At 55.2% G+C, this 22,030-nt stretch overlaps 1 protein-coding gene across 20 annotated transcripts in view; it reads right to left on the bottom strand.

Annotated features, from left to right (window-relative positions):
* Positions 1-2,011: 2,011 nt before the first annotated feature.
* The window catches only part of EPS15L1 (epidermal growth factor receptor pathway substrate 15 like 1), a 107,588-nt gene continuing 87,569 nt past the window's right edge, over positions 2,012-22,030 (bottom strand). For 6 of the 20 annotated variants that reach the window (XR_014055663.1, XM_081496593.1, XM_081496594.1 and 3 more), the window contains 2 exons: positions 7,734-7,939; positions 2,012-2,611 (listed from right to left, as the gene is read on the bottom strand). Coding sequence is in view for 17 of the 20 variants with exons in the window: in XM_081496593.1 (XP_081352719.1) it covers positions 2,465-2,611; positions 7,734-7,939 (353 nt within the window). In the remaining 3 variants the exon portion in view is untranslated. Of the gene's footprint in view, positions 2,612-7,491; positions 7,940-12,377; positions 12,552-13,068; positions 13,259-14,685; positions 14,912-18,298; positions 18,398-20,526; positions 20,575-22,030 lie in introns of those variants that run through there. The other 14 variants (XM_081496585.1, XM_081496589.1, XM_081496591.1 and 11 more) reach the window with 7 other exon arrangements.

The raw sequence follows: 22,030 nt of genomic DNA, 5'->3' as shown, positions 1-22,030 counted from the left end.
AGACCCCACCTGCTGCAACTAGAGAGAGCCCTTGCAGAAAGACCCAGCACAGCCAAAAAATTAAGAACACCTGTCCCCAGGTGATGAAGGTCAACATCAATGGTAATGAATCCGGTTGATGACATGGACTCCATATGATGTGACAAGAAGGGCGTTTCACCCCAGAGGTCCTCCCCAAACTCGTCACCCCAGACTAACCATGAGAAAAACATGGACACGTCTCAACAGGAGACCACCTACAAGACAGCTGACCACTCCTCACAACCATTGAGGTCGTGAAAATCAAGGAGAGTCTTGAGCAACTATCTCAGGCCAGAGGCACCTAAGGAGACACGACAACCAAATGTCATGTGAAATATTGGGATAGAAAAGGGGCATTAGGGGACAAAACTGACGAGATATGAATCAGGTGTGTGCGCTCACTCAGTCGTGTCCAACTCTTTGCAACCCCATGGACTAGAGCCCACCAGGCTCCTCTGTCCATGGGATTTCCCAGGCAAGAATACTGGGGTGGGTTGCCATGTCCTCCTCCAGGGGATCTTCGCAACCCATGGATCAAACCTGCATCTCTTGCATCTCCTGGATCGGCAGGCCGATTCTTTATACTAGTGCCACTTAGGAAGCCCCATGAAGCAGGTGTACACTTTAATTAATAATCGTGTCCCAATATTGGGTTCCTTTGTTATAACAAACATACCAGCCTGAGATAAGATGTTAAAAAGAAAGGAAGTCGTGAGGGGCTTATGGGAACTCTTCCTCTTCTCTTTGTGATTTTTCAACACATCTAAAACTGGTCTAAAAAATTAAGTTTCTTAAAGTGCAAAAACAAGCAAAGAGATGCCTCTCTCAGAACGATTCCCTGGTTGGGCTAAGGCATCTGGGGTAGGAAGGGGGTTGTCAACAGATGCCCAAGCTGAGGATAGAAGGGGAGAAGGACTGGAACCCAGAGACCCAAAACATGCTCTGAAAAGGAACTTCTCAAAAAAGGGCTTTTATGGGAATTCCCTGGGGGTCCTGTGGTTAGGCTTCCATGCTTTCACTGCTGAGGGTGTGGGTTCAATCCCTTGTTGGGGAACTAAGATCCTGCAAGTTGTGAGGCTTGTGAAAAAAAAAAGAGGGAGAGAGAGAGAAGGGCTTCCAGGTAGCAGAGGGGCTGGGCCTGTGTGTGCCCTGCCATTTCCAGTAAAGGCTGCTTCTGACGTGGAATAGTCTGGGCCTTGTTGGTCCTGGAAATGGCGTCTTGCCCCCTTCCTGCCTGGTTTTAAGGTCAGGGCTTCTCTACTCTATTTCTATGCGCTCAGGCTGCTCAGAGTCACGCGTTTGGACCATCTTCACCTGAGAGATGTTGGCCTGGGCCGTCTTGTCTCCCTGGGGACGTAAGAGGCCAAGCAGAAAGCAAATGTGTGATAGCCTCAGCAACACCGGAGGTCATCCCAACAGTGATGTCCAAGCTTCTGGAAGGTTCTAGGGGTTTCTGGGGACTGCATGCTGGTGGAAGTCTCTCCCTGTGTGCCAATTCTGAGTATAGGTTCCTGGTGAGGAGGCCCGCCCCGCTGGCCTTGCCCCTTGTGCAGACTGGACGGGGCTCCAGTGAACTGCATGGTGGGAGTCTCATTTCATACGGCAGCATGGTGACTGAGGGCTGCCTGCCCTGGTTACAGGGCAGTGAGGTCACTGCCCACCATTTCAAAAGCACTCTGCAACCTGAGGTACAGGGTGACCTCTGAAAACTTCCCAAACTGGCTTTTTTCTGTGGCCTCTGCTCAAACACTTAGAAATTTTTTTTCCCCTTCGGCATGTGGGACCTTAGATCCTCGACCAGGGATTGAACCCATGCCCCCTGCACAGGCAGCATGGACTGCAGGGAACTCCCTCAAACACTTAGGATTTAACCAGAGATATTTGACCTGGTCCTCCACGCTTGCCCAAGGCCGGTCTGCCTTTGTGACATCACGCGTGGACCTTCATGCAAGGAAAACAACAGGTAAGTGAAAAAAAAAGGATTCTTGTGTTTTGTATTAAAATATTTTATATTAATCATTCAAACTTAATTTTTATACAATGAATGCATACATCACCGGGGTGTCTGTCTGAGAGGGGAGTCAGGGAGGGGTCGGGTGGCTGTGAGCAGCAGATGAGGGTAAGGAGACAGGCGCTTCCTCTGCTCGCCCCGTGCTTTGCCTGCCGGTTCCAGGAGGGAGGCGGGGGTGTCACAGCGAACAGGTGGATCCTCAGCCTCTCCCTGGGCCTCCCGCTGCTGGGGTGAACCATGTCTTCTCTTCCTGGGTGAGGCATCCAGCACCCAGGGCTCTCTGACCAGCAAGTCCTTGATGTAACAGTGGCTGTGACTCGGGGACCGCCAAGAGTGAGTGTGTGTGTATACGTTGGAATTTCCAAGTCCTCTCCTGTCGCATGCCCGACCCGTGGCCCTTCTGCCTCCGGGCACTCGTGTGCGGGGCCTCGCCTAGGCGGCGGGCATGTCGGCCTTGCTGAGTGCGATGGCCAGCTCCAGGTCTTCCTGCTCCTGCCGCCGCAGCCGCGCCAGCCTCTCCTGCTCTGCCTTCTCGCTCTCCCGCTTGGCCCATGCCAGCTGCTGCTCCTCATTGCCAAACTGCAAAGGAAAAATGGAGGGTGGGTTACACGGCCCCCGAAATGGTGCCTGCCTGCCAGCTGGCTGGGGTAGTGAGGATGTGGAGGTCTGCCGTGAGTGGATGGGGGGTGTGGGGAAACGCCAGGCTGGGATGCGTTGCAGGGAGGTGCCTGGTACGTGGGGGTGAAAACCAGGAAAAGCCAGAAGCCCCCTCTTGGTTGGGGATGCAGAGGGAACACACATGCCCCAGTCTTGACCCCCAGTCTGGAAGGGGGTCACATGCACTGAGACACGCGGGGCTGAGTCTGACCTTAACCGCCACCTCTACCTCGGAGAGAAACCAGATGCCCCATCCCTGCTGGGAGCTGAAGCAGGCGGAGGCCAGGCATCAGATTAGCGACACTGAGAGACTTTCGGGGACCCTCCCCCCCCGGCCTGGAGAAGGCTTCACGGGGGGGTGGGGGAGGGTGGAGGGGTGAGATGGAGAAGCTCCGCTGGGCCTCCTGTTGGGGGACGGCACGGGCGTCTTGAAGCAGCTGGGGAGCAGAGTCAGCTGATCCCCAAGGAGATGGGACGGCGAACCCGCGGAGCCTGGGCCTCCATGACAGGCCGTGATGCCTGGGCGAGAGGAGCTGGGGCTGGAGACTTCATGCTCGAATAGATCTCTGAGTCTCCAATGTGTACAAGGGCCTTGAGGCCAAACAAGACGACAGGGTCCTGAGACGCAGCAGTGCTGTCTCAGCCATGGTCCCAGGGGCTCCGGGAGGTGCTAAGAGCCACTTTGTACTTGAACATTCACAGGAGCCCTCAGCAATCATGCTGTCATTTGGTCCAGGAGTTTTTCATTCTTGGTGGTGGTGAGGGGGTAGCGGGGGTCCTTTTCCAAAAGGTGCAACTTTTAAAAAAATTTTTTTGAAACAAGAGAAGAAACCATTTTGATCCCAAGATGGTAATTTAGTCGCTAAGTCGTGTCTGACTCTTGTGACCCCATGGACTGTAGCCTGCCAGGCTCCTCTGTTCACGGGCTTCTTCAGGCAAGAATACTGGAGTGGGTTGCCATTTCCTTCTCCTGAGATACGTGATTTCAAACCATTCGAGCGATGGACTTCCAGCTCTATGTAAAGGAAAGCAAAGCCACTTCCCCTGGTGGGCGTCCCCGGCCCCTGAGGCCCCGTGGTCACTGTGCTCTGTCTCCAGGTGAGGTGCCTCCAGCACCACTGACCCCCAGCAGAGCTGCAGCCCGTTTGGGCTCCTAGCCTGCCTGGGTTGGCATCTCTCCTCTGTGCGGAGAAGTCAGCTGAACTCCAAGGATCTGGGACAGTGAACCCATGTGCCCCAGAAAGGAGCTAAGATTTTCCCAAGGACATTCCTGGCACAAGCAAGTGGGGGCAATCAGACTGGCAGTTTGTCAATGTTGCATGACCTGACCGCCACTCTGGGGGTGATGGGGCCAGACAGCGGGGGCTGGGCAGGGGAGGGCTGGCTTGGGGAAGCCTGGTTTGGAGCCAGGTGTGGCCCCGAGGAAGAGGAGGAGGAGATGGGACAGCCCAGGAGGCCTCCCTCCACCTGTCTGGGGAGTCAGGCAGGGGCAGGTGAGGGTCAGCATGAAGAGGAGCCGCCCTCTGGGCACAAAGGTTGAGTCCTGGTTTCTTAGAGAAATGGCCCAGAAAAACACTCAGGGATCAGATGGGCCTCCAGCTTGGACTCCTGAAAGCCAGTCTCCGGCCCTCGTATTTCCACCATTGGCTGCCCTCCCCTCCCCCATCTCGTACTCTTTGGGGAATTTTCCAACTCCTCTTCAGGAGAAAAACAAGGAAAAAACAACAAATGCCGATGGGAACGCCACGGTGCTGCTGACAGTGGTGGGAGGGGACAGGCAGCGGGGCAGACAGGGGACCTCGCCCTCGCCAGCCCAGAGGAGCAGGCGGGTTGTGGGGGGCCGACGAGTAACAGGCCCGCACCTCGGTGGGGCCTGCTCAGCCCCGGAACCTCCCGATCCAGGAGTCCGTGAGTTCAAAGTAAATGTGCGGATGGGTACATTCCAGATGCCTTCGGGGAGGACTCGTTCGAGGCGAGCTTAGGCTCCAGGATGCAGACTCACAGCGGGCACGTGGTTGGAGGCAGACTGAAGGCACGGGCTTCTCTGTGGCTCCTCCGTGTCTTGAATCAGCGGAGCATCCCCTCCCGGGCCCTGGCGGCAGCCCCTCGCCTAGGCCACGCTCTGGTCCTCCGATCTGGATGCGTCAGGTGCGTCACACGACGGCCCGAATCTGGAACACTGGCGCGTGCAGGGGCTGTTCGGCAAGTGGCCAGCTCCGGTTTCTACTTTACTCATGACGGCGAGGGACCAAGCTGACCCGGCAGGTCATGAGCACTCTGCCCCCTTGAGACACTTCACACACCGGGGCCTCATAGACTCTGGGTGGTTTGATTTTGGAGGCCTCTCCGTGGAAATCTGAGGTTCAGAGCCCTCCACCCATGAAGTAACAGCACCCTTCCTCCATGGGGATGGATAACGTGTGCGCCCCATCTGCTGTCACCACGCGTAGGGACACTTCTAGCCACTTCCCGTTAGCTCGCTTATCCTGCTGTTGAAAACGCATCCAACTCGTTTGATGAGGCAAAACGCAACTTATCCCATCTGATATTTGCTCTTAATTGCGGACTTCCGAAAGAAAGCACTATTTGGCTCACCTAGAAATATGACTTCCTAATAAAACACATTTGCCTGAGGCAGAAAAGGCTTGTTTTAAAAGAAACACCAGAGAGGTTTCCTGTGATCCGCTACAAGCACAAGAAACCCATTGATGGAAACTTGGGGTTTGTAAATCAGAGGGTTCCAGAGTGGCAGCACTGGGGCACCAACGGGGCGGGGGAGCGGGATTGGGTACTCGCGTGACACTGGCTTCCCTGACCTCCAACGCGGACCAAGCTGCTTCTGCATGGGTTAACATGTCCTGATGGCATGCTTAGAACGTCTGATCTGAAAGAGCCATGCTGCCAGGCTGCTGAGCAGTCAGAGATCACTCTGCATCTCCCCCGGGAAGCTGAAATACACAAACTCGAGGAACCAACTTTGGCCGTTTTTGAGTTGGCACCCATCTCTCAGGTCCAGTGAACAAAGAAACCATTGGGCAATGGACCAAGTCCCTGGATGCCACAAACATGAAAGATACTCCGAGTCCCCAGGGGTGGGACAGTTCTGTATGACTGAGGGGACAACACAAATCAGCTAGATGTCCTGCGTTCCCCCACTTCCCGTCCCATCACAAGGGGCTGAACCTCCCAGTCAGCTGATTTCCCCTGGGAAGACTGGGGTGCCCGAAGTGGGAGAGGTGATTTTAAACATAAGACAGCAGGGCTGCAGACTGAGTGCAAGTCGATCAGTCATGTCCAACTCTTTGTGTCCCCATGGACTTGTAGCCCGCCAGGCTCCTGTGTCCATGGGATTCTCCAGGCAAGAATACTGGAGTGGGTTGCCATTCCCTTCTCCAGGGGATCTTCTTGACCCAGGGATCAAATCCAGGTATCCTGTATTGCAGGAAGTTTCTATACCACCTGAAAACTGGCAGAACCCAATTCCTTGCCTGGAACTGAGGGTGACTCAACCCCACAGGTGTTTTAAAATAGGAAGTTAACAACTGTGCTGAGATGACCAGAAATGATGAACTAAATGATAACTTGAAATCTTGGGGGGTAAAAAAAAAAAGTGTTCCAAAAATCAGCCATTGGGGGGCAGGAAGGGGACTGTAAGAAATCAAACTGTACATTTCAGAGAGAGAACAATCATTTCTTCAAACTGCTGTTCAAATCCACTTACCCTTCCCCCCTACCTTAAACAGAGTACCCGAGTCACACGTGAATAGCTCAATTTTTTTCCATCAGTGTTTCATTTTTCTTTTTAACCAAAAAATAAAAGCAGTGCTATTCAAGAAACTGTAGATAAAGCAGGTTTTGTTTCTGGCTTTTATTTAACAATGTCACCATTTGTATATATCCAGTGTGCACCAGCTGTCAACAAAACCGGGCCAACTGCAGTTGTAAAATATTTACAGGTTGCCAAGAGCCAGGAACGTGTCAGCATCTTGGGCGATTTCAATAAGCCACAGACTAGCTGTGCATGAGCTGGATCTGACATGAATCAGGCGTGCACTGGGCACTAGAACGGCGGTGCTTGCTTTAAGACAGACATTCTAGGAGCTGAAGCATCTATAAACAATACATCTCACACCTAACGAGGAAACAAGGTACTCTGTCAAACCGAGTGAAGAAAGCCTTTTTAAAAAAACCATTAGGTGCGCAACAGTTTCTGGGAAGACAATGTCTGAAGCTCTCTGAGAACAAGATCTTTGGGTACTCATGAGGGTGCTGAAAGCACACTAACATGAAAGCCTTTTACAGCCTGGAATCTTTTTTTCAAACCGAGACACGGAGCCAGGCTTTCAAAATCCCCGGGTTAGCTTCTGAAAAGGCATTTCACTCTGCTAAATGGCTTTCTGAGTTTTGGTTTTGTTTTTTTCTCCCTGCACAAGGAAGGGGCTTCAGAGCAGCTGTTCTAGGTTGCATTTTGGTTTTCTCCATAGCTGATAAAAAGTTTTTTTTAAAACAAATCAAACTGCTTTCCCTTGGTGTGATCTGCCTGGATCCTTGCTGCCCTAAACTGGGACCATGAGAACTCTCGCACAGAGACTTTTTGAGGACAGCAGCACCCAGATGTAACTTTAGCGATCTTGTTTTCGTACTTCAGAAGTGTTTGACGTGGTGGCTTCCCCCCTCCCCTCAAAAATGAACAAACACAAAAGCCTCTGGGCAACAGAACTACAGAGAGTCTACCCTGAAGGATAAAGAAACAGGCAACTGGGCCATCCTGCCAGAAGGAAATGCATCCTCATCACAGAGTATCCAAACCAGTGCTCTTTTTTTTTTATTGAGAAACCGTTTTTTTCTTACAACAAGCAGCAGTACAGAATAAATAACACGGGTGATGGCGTGAGGTTCCGGGAGACTTGGGCCAGGAGGAGGTTTGCCATTTGAAAGAGACAAATAATAATAATAATAATAATAATAATAGTGATAACCCCAAGGAAGCTGCAAGCGGAGCGGGGGAGGAGGGGATGGCGCGAAGGCAGAGAACTCAACTTACAGAGGTGAAGTCTGCAAAGCCCAAAGAGGAGGCTTTAGAAGGTTTAGCTGAAGAGGAGGGAGCAAATGGATCTTTTCCACTAAACGGGTCCCCAAACCCCTTTTTATTTTGGAACGGGTCACTGCTGTCGGCCCCAAGTGGCTGGAATGGATCAGGGGGTTCGGTAAAGTCTGCAGAACCAAGCTGGTTTACGGGTGTACTTTTACCTGGAAAATTTAGGAGAAAAAAAAAAGGAGAAAAAAAAAAAAAGAAGAAGAAATACAAGTTACTGACCAGGGACAGAACAAGAGTCCTGCCTGAGGAGCTGGGCACCAGCTCCCTGGGAAACTCTATCCTTCACTTGGAAAGAGCTGGAATGTGGCTCGCTCGTGGGACGGACTCCGGGGGGAATCGGCGTGGGTCTCTGCTTTCCTCTCCCTTTATCCCGGAGGCTTAATGGTTTTGTGGGCGGTCCTAGAAAACCACTTCAGATGACCCTTCTCCTCTCCCCACCCACCACAGCTAAAATTTACATCATCTTTAGAAAGCTCACATGCAGGCGTGTTTCAAAGTGATTCATTTTAGCAGGGCAACACATTCACTATCACACTGAGTTTTTACAAAGTCATGGTCGAGCAGAAAAAGATCACTATAAGAGGCCAACAATTAAAAAAAAAAAAAGGGTGGGGGATTACTTGCAACTAAACAGGAAGGATGGGGAATTAGTTTCACGACATGATGTGGAGTTAGCCATGTTAGTGGTAAGGGTCTGTATGCAGCTCACCAGACAAACCCACTCGGCCATCCTGGGTTGAAATTCATTTCTGGCTCCTGCGTCTGTCCCTTTGGCTCCAAGGGGGCAGGCTTTGGGCTTTTGTGGGCTCTTGCCAAGAGGGTGGCTCTGGGAGGCCCAGGTCCCAGCAAGGCAGATCTCCATGAGGACACGGGAGACAGGTGTTTAGAATTGGTAGGAAATGAGGCTGTGAGGCCACGCTTGGGGGGTGTGGCCCAAGGACAAGGGGCTTCTCCCACCAAGTCCTGCCGACATGTCAGAAACATCCACGAGCAACCAGACCCCTCTCCAGGTCTGCTTGGCAAGGGGGGCCCACAGGATGAGCCTCCAGGATCTGCTGGGTTTGGAGGCCAGGTTCCTGCCTGACGCCATTCATTTGCCCAACAGCTGCCTGGGGTACTAAGGTACCCAGGGGGTGAGACGGTCAATTTGGCAGCTCTGTGTCCAAGCCCAGGCTAGGGCATACTTAACATGATTCTGATCTGTTAACTGAGTTGCCCGTGTTTTGCTCTTGCAATTCTAAGACTAATGTGCGAGAAGAAGCCAAAAGCCGAGGGCCACGTTTCATACAGAACCCTGGACGTCAGCTGCACGTCCAGAGGCAGGCCCTGGTCCTAAGTCACGCCTGACCTGTCTGCAGCGCCTGAGCCCAGGGCACCTGCCTTCTCAACCTGCTGGCCTCTGCCATGCCACCTGCCCGCATGTCCATCTCCACGCCCAGCTCCAAAACCATACTCTCTGACGCTGCTTCCTAAGGCCACATTCCTGAGGGTCCCCAGGGGGCCCTAAGGACTTCTGCCTCTGTCCCCTTGAGTTCTGAGACCCAGACCAGGCCCAGTGCCTCAGGCCCAGCTGGCCTGCTTCTGTCTGGGAAGTGGGCATGAAGAGTCAGGGGTCAGAGCCCGTGACTGACGCCCTACCCCGCGTGCAAGCGGGGCTTGGCACACGTGGGGCCTGTGACAACCTGACCTCAGGCCCCTTTGGATACACGAGTTTTTTTTACTTGTCACTCAACATAGCAGCTGGGCGGCCCTAAGGTACAAAGGCTGCCCTGACTCCATCAGTTTCATTCTGAACCTCGAGTCACCAGAGACGTGGTTCTGCCCCCAGGAGAGCCCACGGAGAAGAGACAGGGGCGGAGCCCACCAGAAGCGGTGGTGAAAATCCCCACGCCCCCTCCCACCTGAATCGGGACTTCTGGTTGGGCGGGTGATGCCAGCAGTGTGGATGGAACACAGAGGCCCCGAGCCGCCCCCGCCCCCGAGAGCTACCGCTGATTTCTGTTTGCATGTTTAAGGAAACACCGAGAGTCTTGACTTCCCGAGGCTCACACAGGGCTCTTGAGACATAGGCAGCTCTGCACCCAGCTCTCCGTCACCTCCCGAGGTTGGATCAGAGGACTATATGCCCTTGCCTATGGCCTCATGGGGCCCCCCTGCTGACCTCTGGCCTTCCCAGGTTCTTAGTGTCACAAACAGCACAGCCTTGCCCACGTGTGTCTATTTATAGGAGACGTTCCCTGGTGGCTCAGACAGTAAAGAAACTGCCTACGTACGAGGCAGGGGACCTGGGTTCAAACCCTGGATTGGGAAGATCCCCTGGAGAAGGAAATGGCAACCCACTCCAGTATTCTTGCCTGGAGAATCCCATGGACAGAGGAGCCTGGAGGGTTATACAGTCCACGGGGTTGCAAAGAGTTGGACACGACTGAGCGACTCACACTTTCACACACTTTCTGGAGGTGGGGCTGTGGGTCAGGAGGCGTGCCCACTGCAGCCTGACCTTCCTAGTACCTGCCCAGGCTCCGACAGGAGACACCCTGACCTAGAAGGGAGGGGAGGGGGAAGGCTGCAGGCTTGGGGAGGCTGTAGGAGGTTCCTGGTGGCCACAAGTCAGGTCACAGTCAACCACGAGGCTCCGGGGGCCAGGTGAACTTCTCTCTGCCAAAACCCCTGGGTGGGCCCCACCTGCTGGTCAGGGACACCTCCCTGGAAGGGCGGGGCCAAGTCCACTGCGCAGGACAGTGGGAATTAGGGCCCCTCTTCCCCAGGGCAACTGGCTTCTTCAAGGGAAGTCCTGGGGGCTGTGCCCACACCCCACCTTCTGTACAGGCTGGGTTCTCTACTTCTGGTCCCTCATCTCCTATCTGAGACAGAGCCACAGACTTCAGGCTGCTCCCCCTCCAGCACCAAATGCTTCCCCTTGAGCTGTCCTCCTAGCTGTTGGCTTTGCTCTCCCTCCCAGATCACAGCCCCTTAGGCTTCAGACAGCAGGGAGACTCAATCTGGGTGCCGGCCTGAAGAACCACCTCCCCCAAGCCTATCTTACACAGCAGCCTACTCCCTGGTCCAAGAGATGAGCTGATGGGTGAGTCCAGGCCCCCTGGGCCCGGCACCGCAGGCAGAGGAGAGCCTCTCTTCAGAGGTGAGCAGGCAGCGCTGGCGGGAGGGGTTGGGCAAGACCTGCCCCGCAGCTTGTCAACTCCAGGCTGTACAGCTGGGAGCAGTGAATGAATGGGAAGCCAGGCAGATCACGGGGGCACCCTGGGCAAGGAGGAGGGTGGGCGTGAGCTCCAGGAGCTCTGGTCCCCAGAGTGACACAACCACCCGAGGTGGTGGTCCTCGCCTCCCCTGGGTCCCTGGGAACTACCCCTGCCACAGCCGCTGTGGGCTTCCAGCCCCATGGGCTCCCTGCACTCAGCGAGGCGGCCCTTTAACTCAGAGCTGCGCTGACCCCGCTGAGCTCTCCACCCCAGCCTTGGCCATCCCGCCCCGGCCCAGCACAGTGCCCTGCGCTCGCTGCTACCCAGGCCCAGCGGCCCTCCCCATGTGGGGGCGCATATTCAGAGGCCACCCTCCCCACTTCTGGCGCAGATACCGCTGCAGCCCTTGTCATGCTCTGTCATTAGGTCACTCGCCGTGTATTTCTTCTCTTGCCCAAGAGAACACGAGCTCCAGAAGGCAGAGCGCTTGGCTGCCCACAGCTGTGTCCCCGCTTCCCAGACCGCTCTGTTGAACAGAGCTTTCTAACATGCAAGCTCCACCGTGGCGAACTCAGAAAGCACACACAAAACCCTTCCTCACCTCATCCCCTGACACCCCTCCAGGGGCCCAAGCCATACTTTGCTCCCCCAGGACCCCAACCCAGGGCTTCTCTCAAGGCAGTCCCTCTGCCTTAAGTGCCTGGGACCCACCGTCTCCCCAGGCCTGTGTTCAGCCCTCCTGGCCCAGCCCTGGGCAGGGAGTGGGCTGTGGACCCCTGGAAGATGGGGAGGAACATGGGAACCACCCCCCTCAGCCTCAGCTTCCTTATCTGTGAAATGGGGTTGTGATGGGATGAACTGGTCCCCCACCCCCAATTCATTACGCTCAGGTCCTTTTTCCCCGGTATCTCAGGATGTGGCTGTCTTTGGACACAGGATCTTTGCAGAGGTAATTAAGTTAGAATGAGGTCCTCTGCTGCTAAGTCGCTTCAGTCATGTCCGACTCTGTGCAACCCCATAGACAGCAGTCCACCAGGCCATCCCTGGGATTCTCCAGGCAAGAATACTGGAGTGGGTTGCTATTCCCTTCTCCAGTGCATGAAAGGGAAAAGTGAAAGTGAAGTCGCTCAGTCGTGTCCAACTCTTAGCAACCCCATGGACTCTAGCCTAGCAGGCTCCTCCATCCATGGGATTTTCCAGGCAAGAGTACTGGAGTGGGGTGCCACTGCCTTCTCTGGAGGTCCTCTGAGCGGGCCCTAATCCAACAGAACTGGTGATCTTGGGAGAAAAGAGAGCAGGACACACACATGCACAGAGGGGAAGGCACGGGGGTGGACACCGTCTACAAGCCAACTAGAGCAGCCTCAGGAGAAACCAACCCGGGCAACACCTTGATCTCAGACTTCCAGCCTCCGCAACTGTGAGATGGTCAGTTTCAGCTGTCTCAGCTGCCCAGTCTGTGGTATGTGGTATGGCGGCCCTAGGATACTCAGGCGGGGTAAAAGAGCGTCCGCTCTCCATCGCCACCAGAGCTGGGGTCGGCCTGTGAGGGGGCTGTCTGCTTCTGTAAATCAAGTTTTACCAGTTTGCCAATGCCAGGATGGCGTAGCTCCAATACCCAGAGGTCAGGACAGCTAGGCACCCCTCCATGAGCTCCACACGGAGACTGAGAACCCCACCTGCAGAGCTGCTCAGATGCCCCCCGCGCAGGGTGGTGGGTGGGCGTGTGCAGCCCCCGGGCAGGGGTGGCCTCCCCTTGAGCTGCCAAGTTCCCTGCACTGGACCCCACCTGTTGGGCTCCCTCAAACCCTCCATGCGACCTCCCCCTGCCACGGTGCAGCAGCACCACAGCCCAGGCCTGCCCCCCTTTAGAAGAGCCCCCCCCCGCCCCACAGGGTACACCCAGACACAGATTCTGCCTCGCTTTCCAAACCCCAAGGGGTGGTGTCACCAAAGGCTGATTGTGAACAGACAGACATGATCCTGAGCGAACCCTGTACTGGGAGTCCCTGGGACACCTACACCCCTCCCTGGGCCCCGAGGGATGGGGCCTCACCTGACAACCGACCCGGTGCACGCACCTCTGGCGGGGCGCCCTGGGGGATGGCCTTCTGAGGCATGGGGACACTGACCTCGGCGGGCACAGTCCCTGCAGCCTGGCCACCGCGGTTTCCCTCCCACAGGTACCTCCACCAGGCAGACCTCCCTGCGCCGTCCAGCCCGGCAAACGTCCGAGCACGCATCACGGGGTCAGCTGACCCCAGCCAGGCCCTGAGAGTGACCACAACAGTGCAAATGTTCAAATACACCATCACCCACTTCGGTGCCCCCCTTTTTTTTTCAATTAAGAAGAGCTTCCTCCCCTGGTTTAGGGGATTTTTTTAAAAAAATCACTTTGGGGGCAGGGGTTGGGGGGGTGGGGGCAGTTAAGAATCTAGCCGGCAAGAATGTCAAGCTGAGGTTTCTAACAAGCACGGAGATGATAGGGGAGATCTTGAAAGGAGGCACTCACACCCAAGAACGGCCCGGGGCCTGGTTTTGCTCCACTGCCGAAACCGTTGTTATTTAGAAATCATGACTATGTTAATATGAAACCAGGGCACATCAACTGCTCCTGTTTTGGAGCGGTGGTGGCGGTGGGGAAACGGTTTTTTCTCGGTTATCTGTTCTTGTGCTTGCGCATAGAGGCTGAGTTATCAGACCTGACACGTGCAAAACGAGTGGCCTCCCAGCTTTGGCCTGACACGAGGCTCACGAGCAGAGAAGCCTTTTACAAAAGACACCCTTGCCCTGACTGCCCTTGGTCCACAACACTTCCCACTCTGCGCCCCCGTTTATTTTTAGCAGCTGCACTTTTCATACATTCTGGGGCTGGTTCCTGCTTTTATGTAACCACTTCTGCTAAGTCCTTGTTTTTTTCTGAAGTGGTGCTCATATTAAACGTGACAGGGTAACTCAATCTGCCTCCGTGCCCCTGGGCAGATCTGCTGCCCAGTTTTATGCCTTTCTGTGGCTCCGGGCACTGAGAGTAAAGGAAAGAGGCTTGTCTGGGGCGTGTTTCAGAGAAGAGAGCACAAATCTTTTTTTTTTTCCCTTAAATTTTGATATAAAACTAATAACCAGGATGACACCTGGCCTGTCATTCCTAGACATCTGCCCAGGGAAGGGAGGCCTGAGTGGACGGGAGGCTGTGACGGCAGACCATCAGATAAAGACCCTCCCCCACCCCGGGGCTGGAAGCTGCTGCTGAGCCCCCCAGTGACTCCCCAGCACTCAGAGGAGGCTTCATTACCAGGGTGGGGGAACCAAGGTTGAAGACAGGACAGAACAGGGCTTATTTGAAACCGCAGCAGTTTCAGCAGCTACCCTAGCGGTGCACCGAAACCGCACACAGGACAGCCTTGAGCAAAAACAATATGAACCTGATGGTTTACCACGGTGTGTGCTGTTAAAAAAAACCTTGGTGGCCGGCCCCACCCTGTAGCAGTGTCTTTAGTTCTCCTGCTTCTGAACTTTCCGAGACCAAGAGGGGCCCCAGCACCCAGGATCAGGGAGCGGCAGACCAGGGGGTGCCGGGGGGTGTGAAGCCCTGGGCTGACCTCTCCCTCCTAGCTTCTCTGGGAAGGTCTCCGCCCCAAGAGTCGAGAGTCGGCAGGGAGGGGAGAAAACAATGGAATACAAACCCCCCCACGACTTACAAACACTGAAGGAAGGCAGACTCTCCTGCTTGCAAATTTTTACCTCGAAGGAGAGTTTAACAGGTTTGGGTGACTTGCGGGGCGGGGTGGGGGTGGTGTCTCAATAAATCAGATGAATAGAACACAATCAAAAATAGACGTGAGCCAGAGTCTGTGTTTCCATCCCAACCAGAGAGTTGCTGGGCTCTGTTTATAAGATTCAGGACTACAGTTGGAAAGTGCAGCTCTGTAGATGAGAGATAAATACAAAAACAACCAAACACAAAAATAAAAAACAAAGGTCTGTGGTCAGGACAGCTGCCCCACCTGAGCTATTACTCTCCACAACACAGGACGTTCCCAAGCTGCCATTTGAGGCAACACAGGACACACACAACTATCACTCGTCCCACACAACAGAGGACACCCACACAACCGTCACTCGTCCCACACAACACGGGACACACACAACTATCACTCGTCCCACACAACACGGGACACCCACACAACCGTCACTCGTCCCACACAACACGGGACACCCACACAACCGTCACTCGTCCCACACAACACGGGACACCCACACAACTGTCACTCGTCCCACACAACATGGGACACAAACAACTGTCACTCGTCCCACACAACACGGGACACCCACATAACTGTCACTCGTCCCACACAACACGGCACACCCACACAACCGCCAGACTTCTGAAAGTCATTTTACGGGAGAGCTATGGCTGCGGAGGTGCCCTCCTTGTCACCTTGGCTGCTCCCTTCCTGCCCCCTGAACCCGGCAAAGAAGCTGAACTGGGGGGAGAGAGAAAGCAGGCTGTCCAGAGCTTCACCTTTCACATCCATCATCACTCGGAAACTTTTTATTTACTGAAAAAGATTGCTTTTCACCAATGCACATGAGAAGCACCCGGCCCCCTCTGGTGGGACGAGGAGAGCTAACTTCTCGGGACGTGACCCACAGGGCCACGCGAGCGGCTTGCCAGCCAGGAGCCCTGCAGAGAGCAGCCCCACTCACTCTGGCTCATGCACACGCGAGGAGAAGGCAAACCCCACAGATCAAAGCCGTGCCAAGCAGCAGAGCCCCGGCAAGATAAAATCTGAGGTCCCCACCATCACAACGTTGAGATTTTCCACTAAAAATATTTACTGAATTTTAAGACAAATTTGCTTAATGCATTGAAGGGAGCAGGATGAGGTTTGGTTCTGAACTGTTGAGAAAAGCTGAACAAATATTTACTATCATCCACCAGGCACCCCTACAACTGATGAGCTTGTTTCACCCTCTGCAAGGTGCCAGGGGTGGTCAGAGGTAGCGAGCCCAGGGGACAGTGGGGTCACTGCCCCATCAGAGGGAGAAGGTGAGAAGGGGAAAATGTTGCCACACTTCTGGGGTCCTCAAAGGACAGATACCCTTATGACTGAAAAACACACTTTTTAAGAGGTTTCCACAGGAGATGCCAAAGACATTCGTAAGAAACCTGACAGGGGCTACTTTGGTTCTGTAGCAAACACAGGGAGAGGGTTCGTGACTTATCAATGAATTTATAAATCATAAATCAGCCTTCACAACAAAAATAATACAGCCTGGCAAGTCTCACAGTTCTGCTTTTCTTTTTTTAAAAATTATATTTGTTTTTTGATTTGCGCCTGCAACACTCTGCTGAATCAGCTGTGTGCTGGCCTTACACATCCCCTTGAGGGCCCTTGTGGGCTGCCTGGGGGGGACAGGGAGATGCTAGCTACAGCCATGTGGGGGGAGCCCTGGGGCCGCGGGGGCCCAACCTTTGTTCCTCCCTCCAGAGCGGCGCCCGTGCGGCCAGGATGCCACCTCAGCACGGGCAGGGAGGTGCCGTGCCCACACTGAACAAAGTCCCCAGGGTGGTGCGCGGCGGGTCTGGGAAGGTGAGAAAGCACTCGTGTGCGCTGGAGTGGGGGGTGCAGAGCCCACCGGGAGCCCCTCCCAGTGTGGGGGCAGCGCGAAAGGCACTGAGAGAGCCTGGAGTAGAGGGGGACCCGCCCACCCCCGCTCTCCTGAGGGCCAGTTCCCACCGCCCACTCACACACACACTGCCGTTTTTCAGGTGACAGTGGCGGCAGGAGCGGGGTTGACTCAGTGCTTTGAATGCGAGGAGTGAAGAGATGGGGGACCACATTCACTCTGTCAGAAAAGCCAGCACCTCATGGGGAACATCTCCCTGGGTCCCCCTCACCTTGCTGTAGGTGGAACCAAGGGGCTGGGGGGGGTACATGGGGCCTCCGCCGTGTGCGAGGAGGGGGCCGGGGCCAGGGCGGTAGCTGCTGTCTGTTCACACCTACACACAGATGCCAGACTGGGGATTCCAGGCCCTCGCACCCCACCTCAAGGCCTTGCTACAAATCCCCCCAGGCCCCGGCAGGCTGAGCCCTGACTCCTCTGCTGCAGGCCCCCCGAGTCTGGGCACTTGCACCCCGCTACACAGCAGGTGACAATAGTGTCACTCAACTCCCACTCAACCCACCACGCGACTCTGGGTGCAGGAGGGTGGGCGTGGGCTAAGGTAGGCAAATGCTTCTATTTTTGAACTCAGTCGACTTTGCAAAACAGAAATTCACCCCAGAGAACAATTCGTCTCCAGGCGTTTCACACATTAAGAAGCTGAGAGGAAAGTGACTTTTTTCCCTTGGCCAGGAGCTGGCTCACAAGCACTGCGGTCAGGGGTCCTGCCCAGTCCCAGCATGGATGCTCCTGATAGGCGGGGTGGGGAGGGGGTGGGCAGCCCGCGGGAAAAGGAGGGCTCCACTAGGCTGGGTACCTGAGGTTCCCCTGGAGCTTCCCGACCCTGGCTGACTGGCAACTGCCGCGTTTTTCCACATTCGAGCTGGCAGTGAACTGAATTTGTCCTGTTCTAGAACTATCACACGTACCCACTGAATTATCTCTCTGAAATCATCGTGGGAACGGAATTCAAGTAGTTAAGTTCAAGGCTGAGGTGCTAACCGCTACGGCTCAACTGGAGAAGCCATTTTCAGAGTGGATCTTGTGCGATAAACAAGGGGTCGGGATCCACAGGGGCACTGCGTAATCGCTCTGGTTTCACGCCATACTGCCTGGCCTCTCAGAGCCGAGCACACACCCCAGCTGGTGCCATGGAGGGACCCAGAGCTTCCTCTGCGACCGGCTCCTGGGTGGCAGCTCCCGGGACAGTCAAGCTGACCACCGGGCGAACGGGCTGGCCCCGGGGGCGGGAGGACACCAGAAAAGCACCCAGAAGAAAGATGCCGCATTCTGCGACCCTGTCCTGTTACCGTGTGGAGTCAGTCACAGGTGGGGGAGGGGACTCGGGTTCTAGGGGAGAAATGATGATTTATTTTTTCAGAATCAATTGAATCAAACAGGACCCTAGTTATTAAATAGCATCCCGCTGTCCGGTGTGGGTTGGAAGGATACTGAGGAGGGGGAGGGGGCAGAACGACACACCACGGGAGTGTGCGTGGCTTTATTCTGCAGGTGAAAAGGTCATTAGCTGTAATAATAATTAAACTGGGGAGAGGTTAAAGGTGACTGGCTGGTTAGCGGTGAAGGCACGCTAGCTGGTGTCACCCAGGCGCTGCAGGAACCGCAAAGTGGGGCTGCACTTACAGGAAGTGGCAAGGGTGGGGCCTGGGGCACAGGATCCCGCTATCTGTCGCCGCAGGCGCGAGGGCCCAATCACTGACACCCACACAGCCATTTCCTGCACTTGAAAAAAAAAAATCTGTTTCTCCCTTTGCAAATCAACAACTTTTACCTAGAAACTCTTCGGCGGTGAGTTCTGACTGATCTCGATCTCCGGTCCGTTGCAGAAAGCATACCGCTGTTTACCTGGGGGAGGTGTACCAGCGCTAATTCTAACTGACAGGTTTCGGCGGCTGCTGGAGCGGTCTGTTTTGCATCTGCCTAGAAGAAACTGAGTCTTTCTACCCAAACAGACACCTGCTAGTTATTACATACCTTGATAGACCTTTCTAGAAAAGACCTCTGGGCTCAGAGAACTCAGTGCCAACTCCAGAGCTCCATGAACATGCCCCAGAGGGTGATTCTCAAAGGTTCTCGAGCATCCGCTTTCTGGCCTGGGTCAGAGCCAAGGGCTGGCCCAAGCTGGCCGGCCCAAGGGCTGCTCCACTCGGATGCACACACCTCAGATGCCAGAGCTCTTTCCCAGAGAACCCTGGTGAGGCTCCCGGTTGGTGGGATCCCCACCGTGACTGCACAGGCTGACGCTGTGTGTTGACTGCATGTCAACTAATCTTTCATCAAACTTAAAAGATGCAACCAAAACTCAGCTCCCATAGGCTGTGAGCACTGCAGCCTCTGGGGCACAAAGGCTGGCACCCCCAAAGCCAGGAGTTAACTCAGACCCAAACATCCACCTGGTCCCACATGAGTGACGACAGCTGAGCTTTGCCAGAGAGGACCCTGGAAGCCCTCTTTGAAGTTCAACTACCCACGCTATTTTTTTTCAGCTGCAAAGATTTCTGCTAAACTGCCAACTCATGGGGGAAAAGGATCCTTTGAGAACTCCCTGTACATATATGACAGCCTCAGGCCCAACCTCTGTCTTTTCCTGGGGAAGGAGGACCCTGAGTCTTAGTCCCTGTACCCCAGGGCCGGGTTGGTGGGTACATACCACGCTCATCACAATGCTCATCAACTGTACAAGGCACTTACCAGAGAGGCCACATGCTAGCCCACAGCTGCGCCCGAGTTCAGACGGGGAAACTGAGTCTCGGCAAGGTTAAGACACTTGCCCAGAGCCCCTCCCCGGGAAACGGAAGCAGCCAGAACGTGAAACAAGTCTGATCAAGCATCCTCTTGGGATTCTAGCAGGACAGGGGACCCAGATGCCAGAGGGATGCGGCATCAGACTCGCCTGTCCTGGCCTCACACATCGGAGCTGACTCCAGACACAAAGACCTGGTGGGGTTCTAGAAATCTCTGGGTCCCCTCCAGGCGAGCCTTAAGTGGGAGTGTGGTTAATCAGACCCATTTCCCATACAGAGTGGTGAAGGTGACAGAAGAGCCCATTCCTTCCTCATGATTTCTGGAGTGTGGGTATGAACCTGTATATGTAAGAAAAACCATGATCACCCGGCAGGCTGGACTGTTTGCTCACCTACCTCCATGGAGGAGGGGGTCACGGCTCCACCGCCAAGGCCACACGGCCTTGGGAGCAGGGGACCCGCCTCAGCCCCTCTCTGCTCACCCTCCTAGGACCAACACTCCCTCGCACGGCAGGTGGCCCTTGAGTGTGACGACGTGGCACATTCATGTGCTGGCCACGTGGCCCCTCCAAGCAGGAAAGGGCTGGATCAGCAAGAAGCGCAGAAAAGCACATTCCGTGATGCCCTCACTCGCCATCTGCTGGACTTTGTTTTCTCACAAAGACAACAACCACCGCCTGTGGACATCCCCTTGGTTGCTTCTCATCTTTACGAGCCAAGAGAGCGAGAGCTGAGCCTGATGCTTCCATAACAAACATTCTAAGCGGGATTTTCTCTGACTTTCTGCTGACCTGTCTTGCTCATGAGAAGACAATGGCCAGGCGGCTCCAGTTGAAGAGGCCTCGCTCCCTGTGATGTAGACGGGGGAGAGGAGGGCCATGCACATGGCTGGGCTCCAATCCCACAATCAGGGAAGCAACCTGGAGAGGACAAGTCCACGCCCTCCACCAGCATCCACCCTGCTCGATGACACCTGCTGGTCAGGCAGCCCTCGCAGGGGCATCGACACGGCCAGCAGTTTCCAGGTTGTTACAGGTTAGTACGAAATCACAGCAGAAACACCACTGGAAGTGCTCTGGCAGCACCTGCCACACAGCGTGTACCTACCACCCAGCAACGTGTACAATGCAGGGGTTTCCTGTTCAGCCACTGCTTCTAGGTAAGAGAATCAGATGAAAGACATTTAGGCCTCTACGTGGGCACGGTGTGGCCGCTCACGGGTTAAGCACTGCATGCAGGCTGACTGCTGTCCAGAGCACCCGCAGTTCATGGCGTGGTTCTCATTATAGCTGTCTAAGGGGGCGTGGGAGGCCTGGGAGGGGGGTAGGGGTCACTGGGTGTAGGGCTGGCCCTGCTGCCCCCAACTTGCTACGTGGACCTCTCTCACTTCCCTTTCCAGTTCTGATAAGAGGGCATCATGGTCCGGTCTTGTGGGTCCTGCCAGAATCTGGCAGGCTTACAGTCGTGACCTTACACTCTGAGGGTAGTGATGTGAAGAGGATACTCGGGGCACCCAGCACCTTGCCAGCTGTGGCTCAGCAAGGGTGCAGCAGGCCAAAGCCATGACGAGCAGAGGCAGCCTGAGACGCCCGGGTTACACGCCCAGACTTCCCCTGACACGGACAGGGCTCTGAAAAGCCTGAGCCCTGGGGCCAGCCCCCAGGAGCCGAGCTGCGCCTCCAGAGGGCTCTGCTTTCCAAGTCTACGGCACGCTAAGGGCAGAAGCTGAGCTGGGTGGGGAAGCTCACTGAGGGAGACACAGGGGAGGTGCCAGCTGAGGGCGACTTCAAAGGCACCCCCGCACTGGTTCAGGGAAGGGGAGGAGGCTGAGACGAATGTTTCCAAGAAACCCTGAGAACGAAGCTCAGCGCCTGCCGCAGCCAGCGAGGGGAGCAGCTCCTCCACGAGGCCCAACAGATGCCAAGCTGCTGGGCGTGCATGTGCGTGTGCATGTACATTCACGTGTGCAGCGTACGTGCAGGTGCGTGCAAGCACTGTGTGAGCGCGTGTGCATGCAGCCGTGCAGCGTGTCACTGAGTGCACAGGTTTGCTATGGCTCCCGTCTCTGATGGAGAAGGCCCAATGCCACTGCATCAGGAGACCAGCCAGTGTCCCGCGAGGGCCACGGCCTCTAAGGTATAAGCGGCCTCTCGCAGACACAGGGAATTCCTTCAGAGTTTCTGCTCCCCGCCCCCACTCCCTGCCCCGTTTCAGGGTAAATGCCTTTGAAGCATGGTTTATAGAAAATCTGTCATCAATTCACCCCGCCCACTGGTTGTGCTTTCTCTCGTGTCCCATCCACAAGGAGGCCAAACTGAGCACTGCGGGCAGAGGTCCTGTCCTCCTGAGACAAGGCCCTGGCTGGCAGGGGAGGGGAGAGGGTGCGTTTGTAAACGGCTTCCCCTCTGTGCGGTTCTAATGACAGGTGTAAGAAGGCTGGCCACCCTTGAGCTGATGACCTCCTGTAAGTAGTGACCTCAGGGGGTGGAGGGGGCCTCCACCTTTGCCCAGCAACAAGGCGGAGGCCCTGGGGCTGCCTGAGGGGGCAGGGTGCACTCAGGTGGGAAGGAGAGAGTCACTCTCCAACAGACAGGACCAGGAGAGGAAGGCA

The sequence above is a fragment of the Giraffa tippelskirchi genome, chromosome 6 (genome assembly GCF_054371585.1).
Source record: "Giraffa tippelskirchi isolate mGirTip1 chromosome 6, T2T-mGirTip1v1.2.pri, whole genome shotgun sequence".
Lineage (NCBI taxonomy): Eukaryota > Metazoa > Chordata > Mammalia > Artiodactyla > Giraffidae > Giraffa > Giraffa tippelskirchi.
The sequence above is the reverse complement of the archived record's forward strand: the minus strand, read 5'-3'. Positions and strand labels throughout refer to the sequence as shown.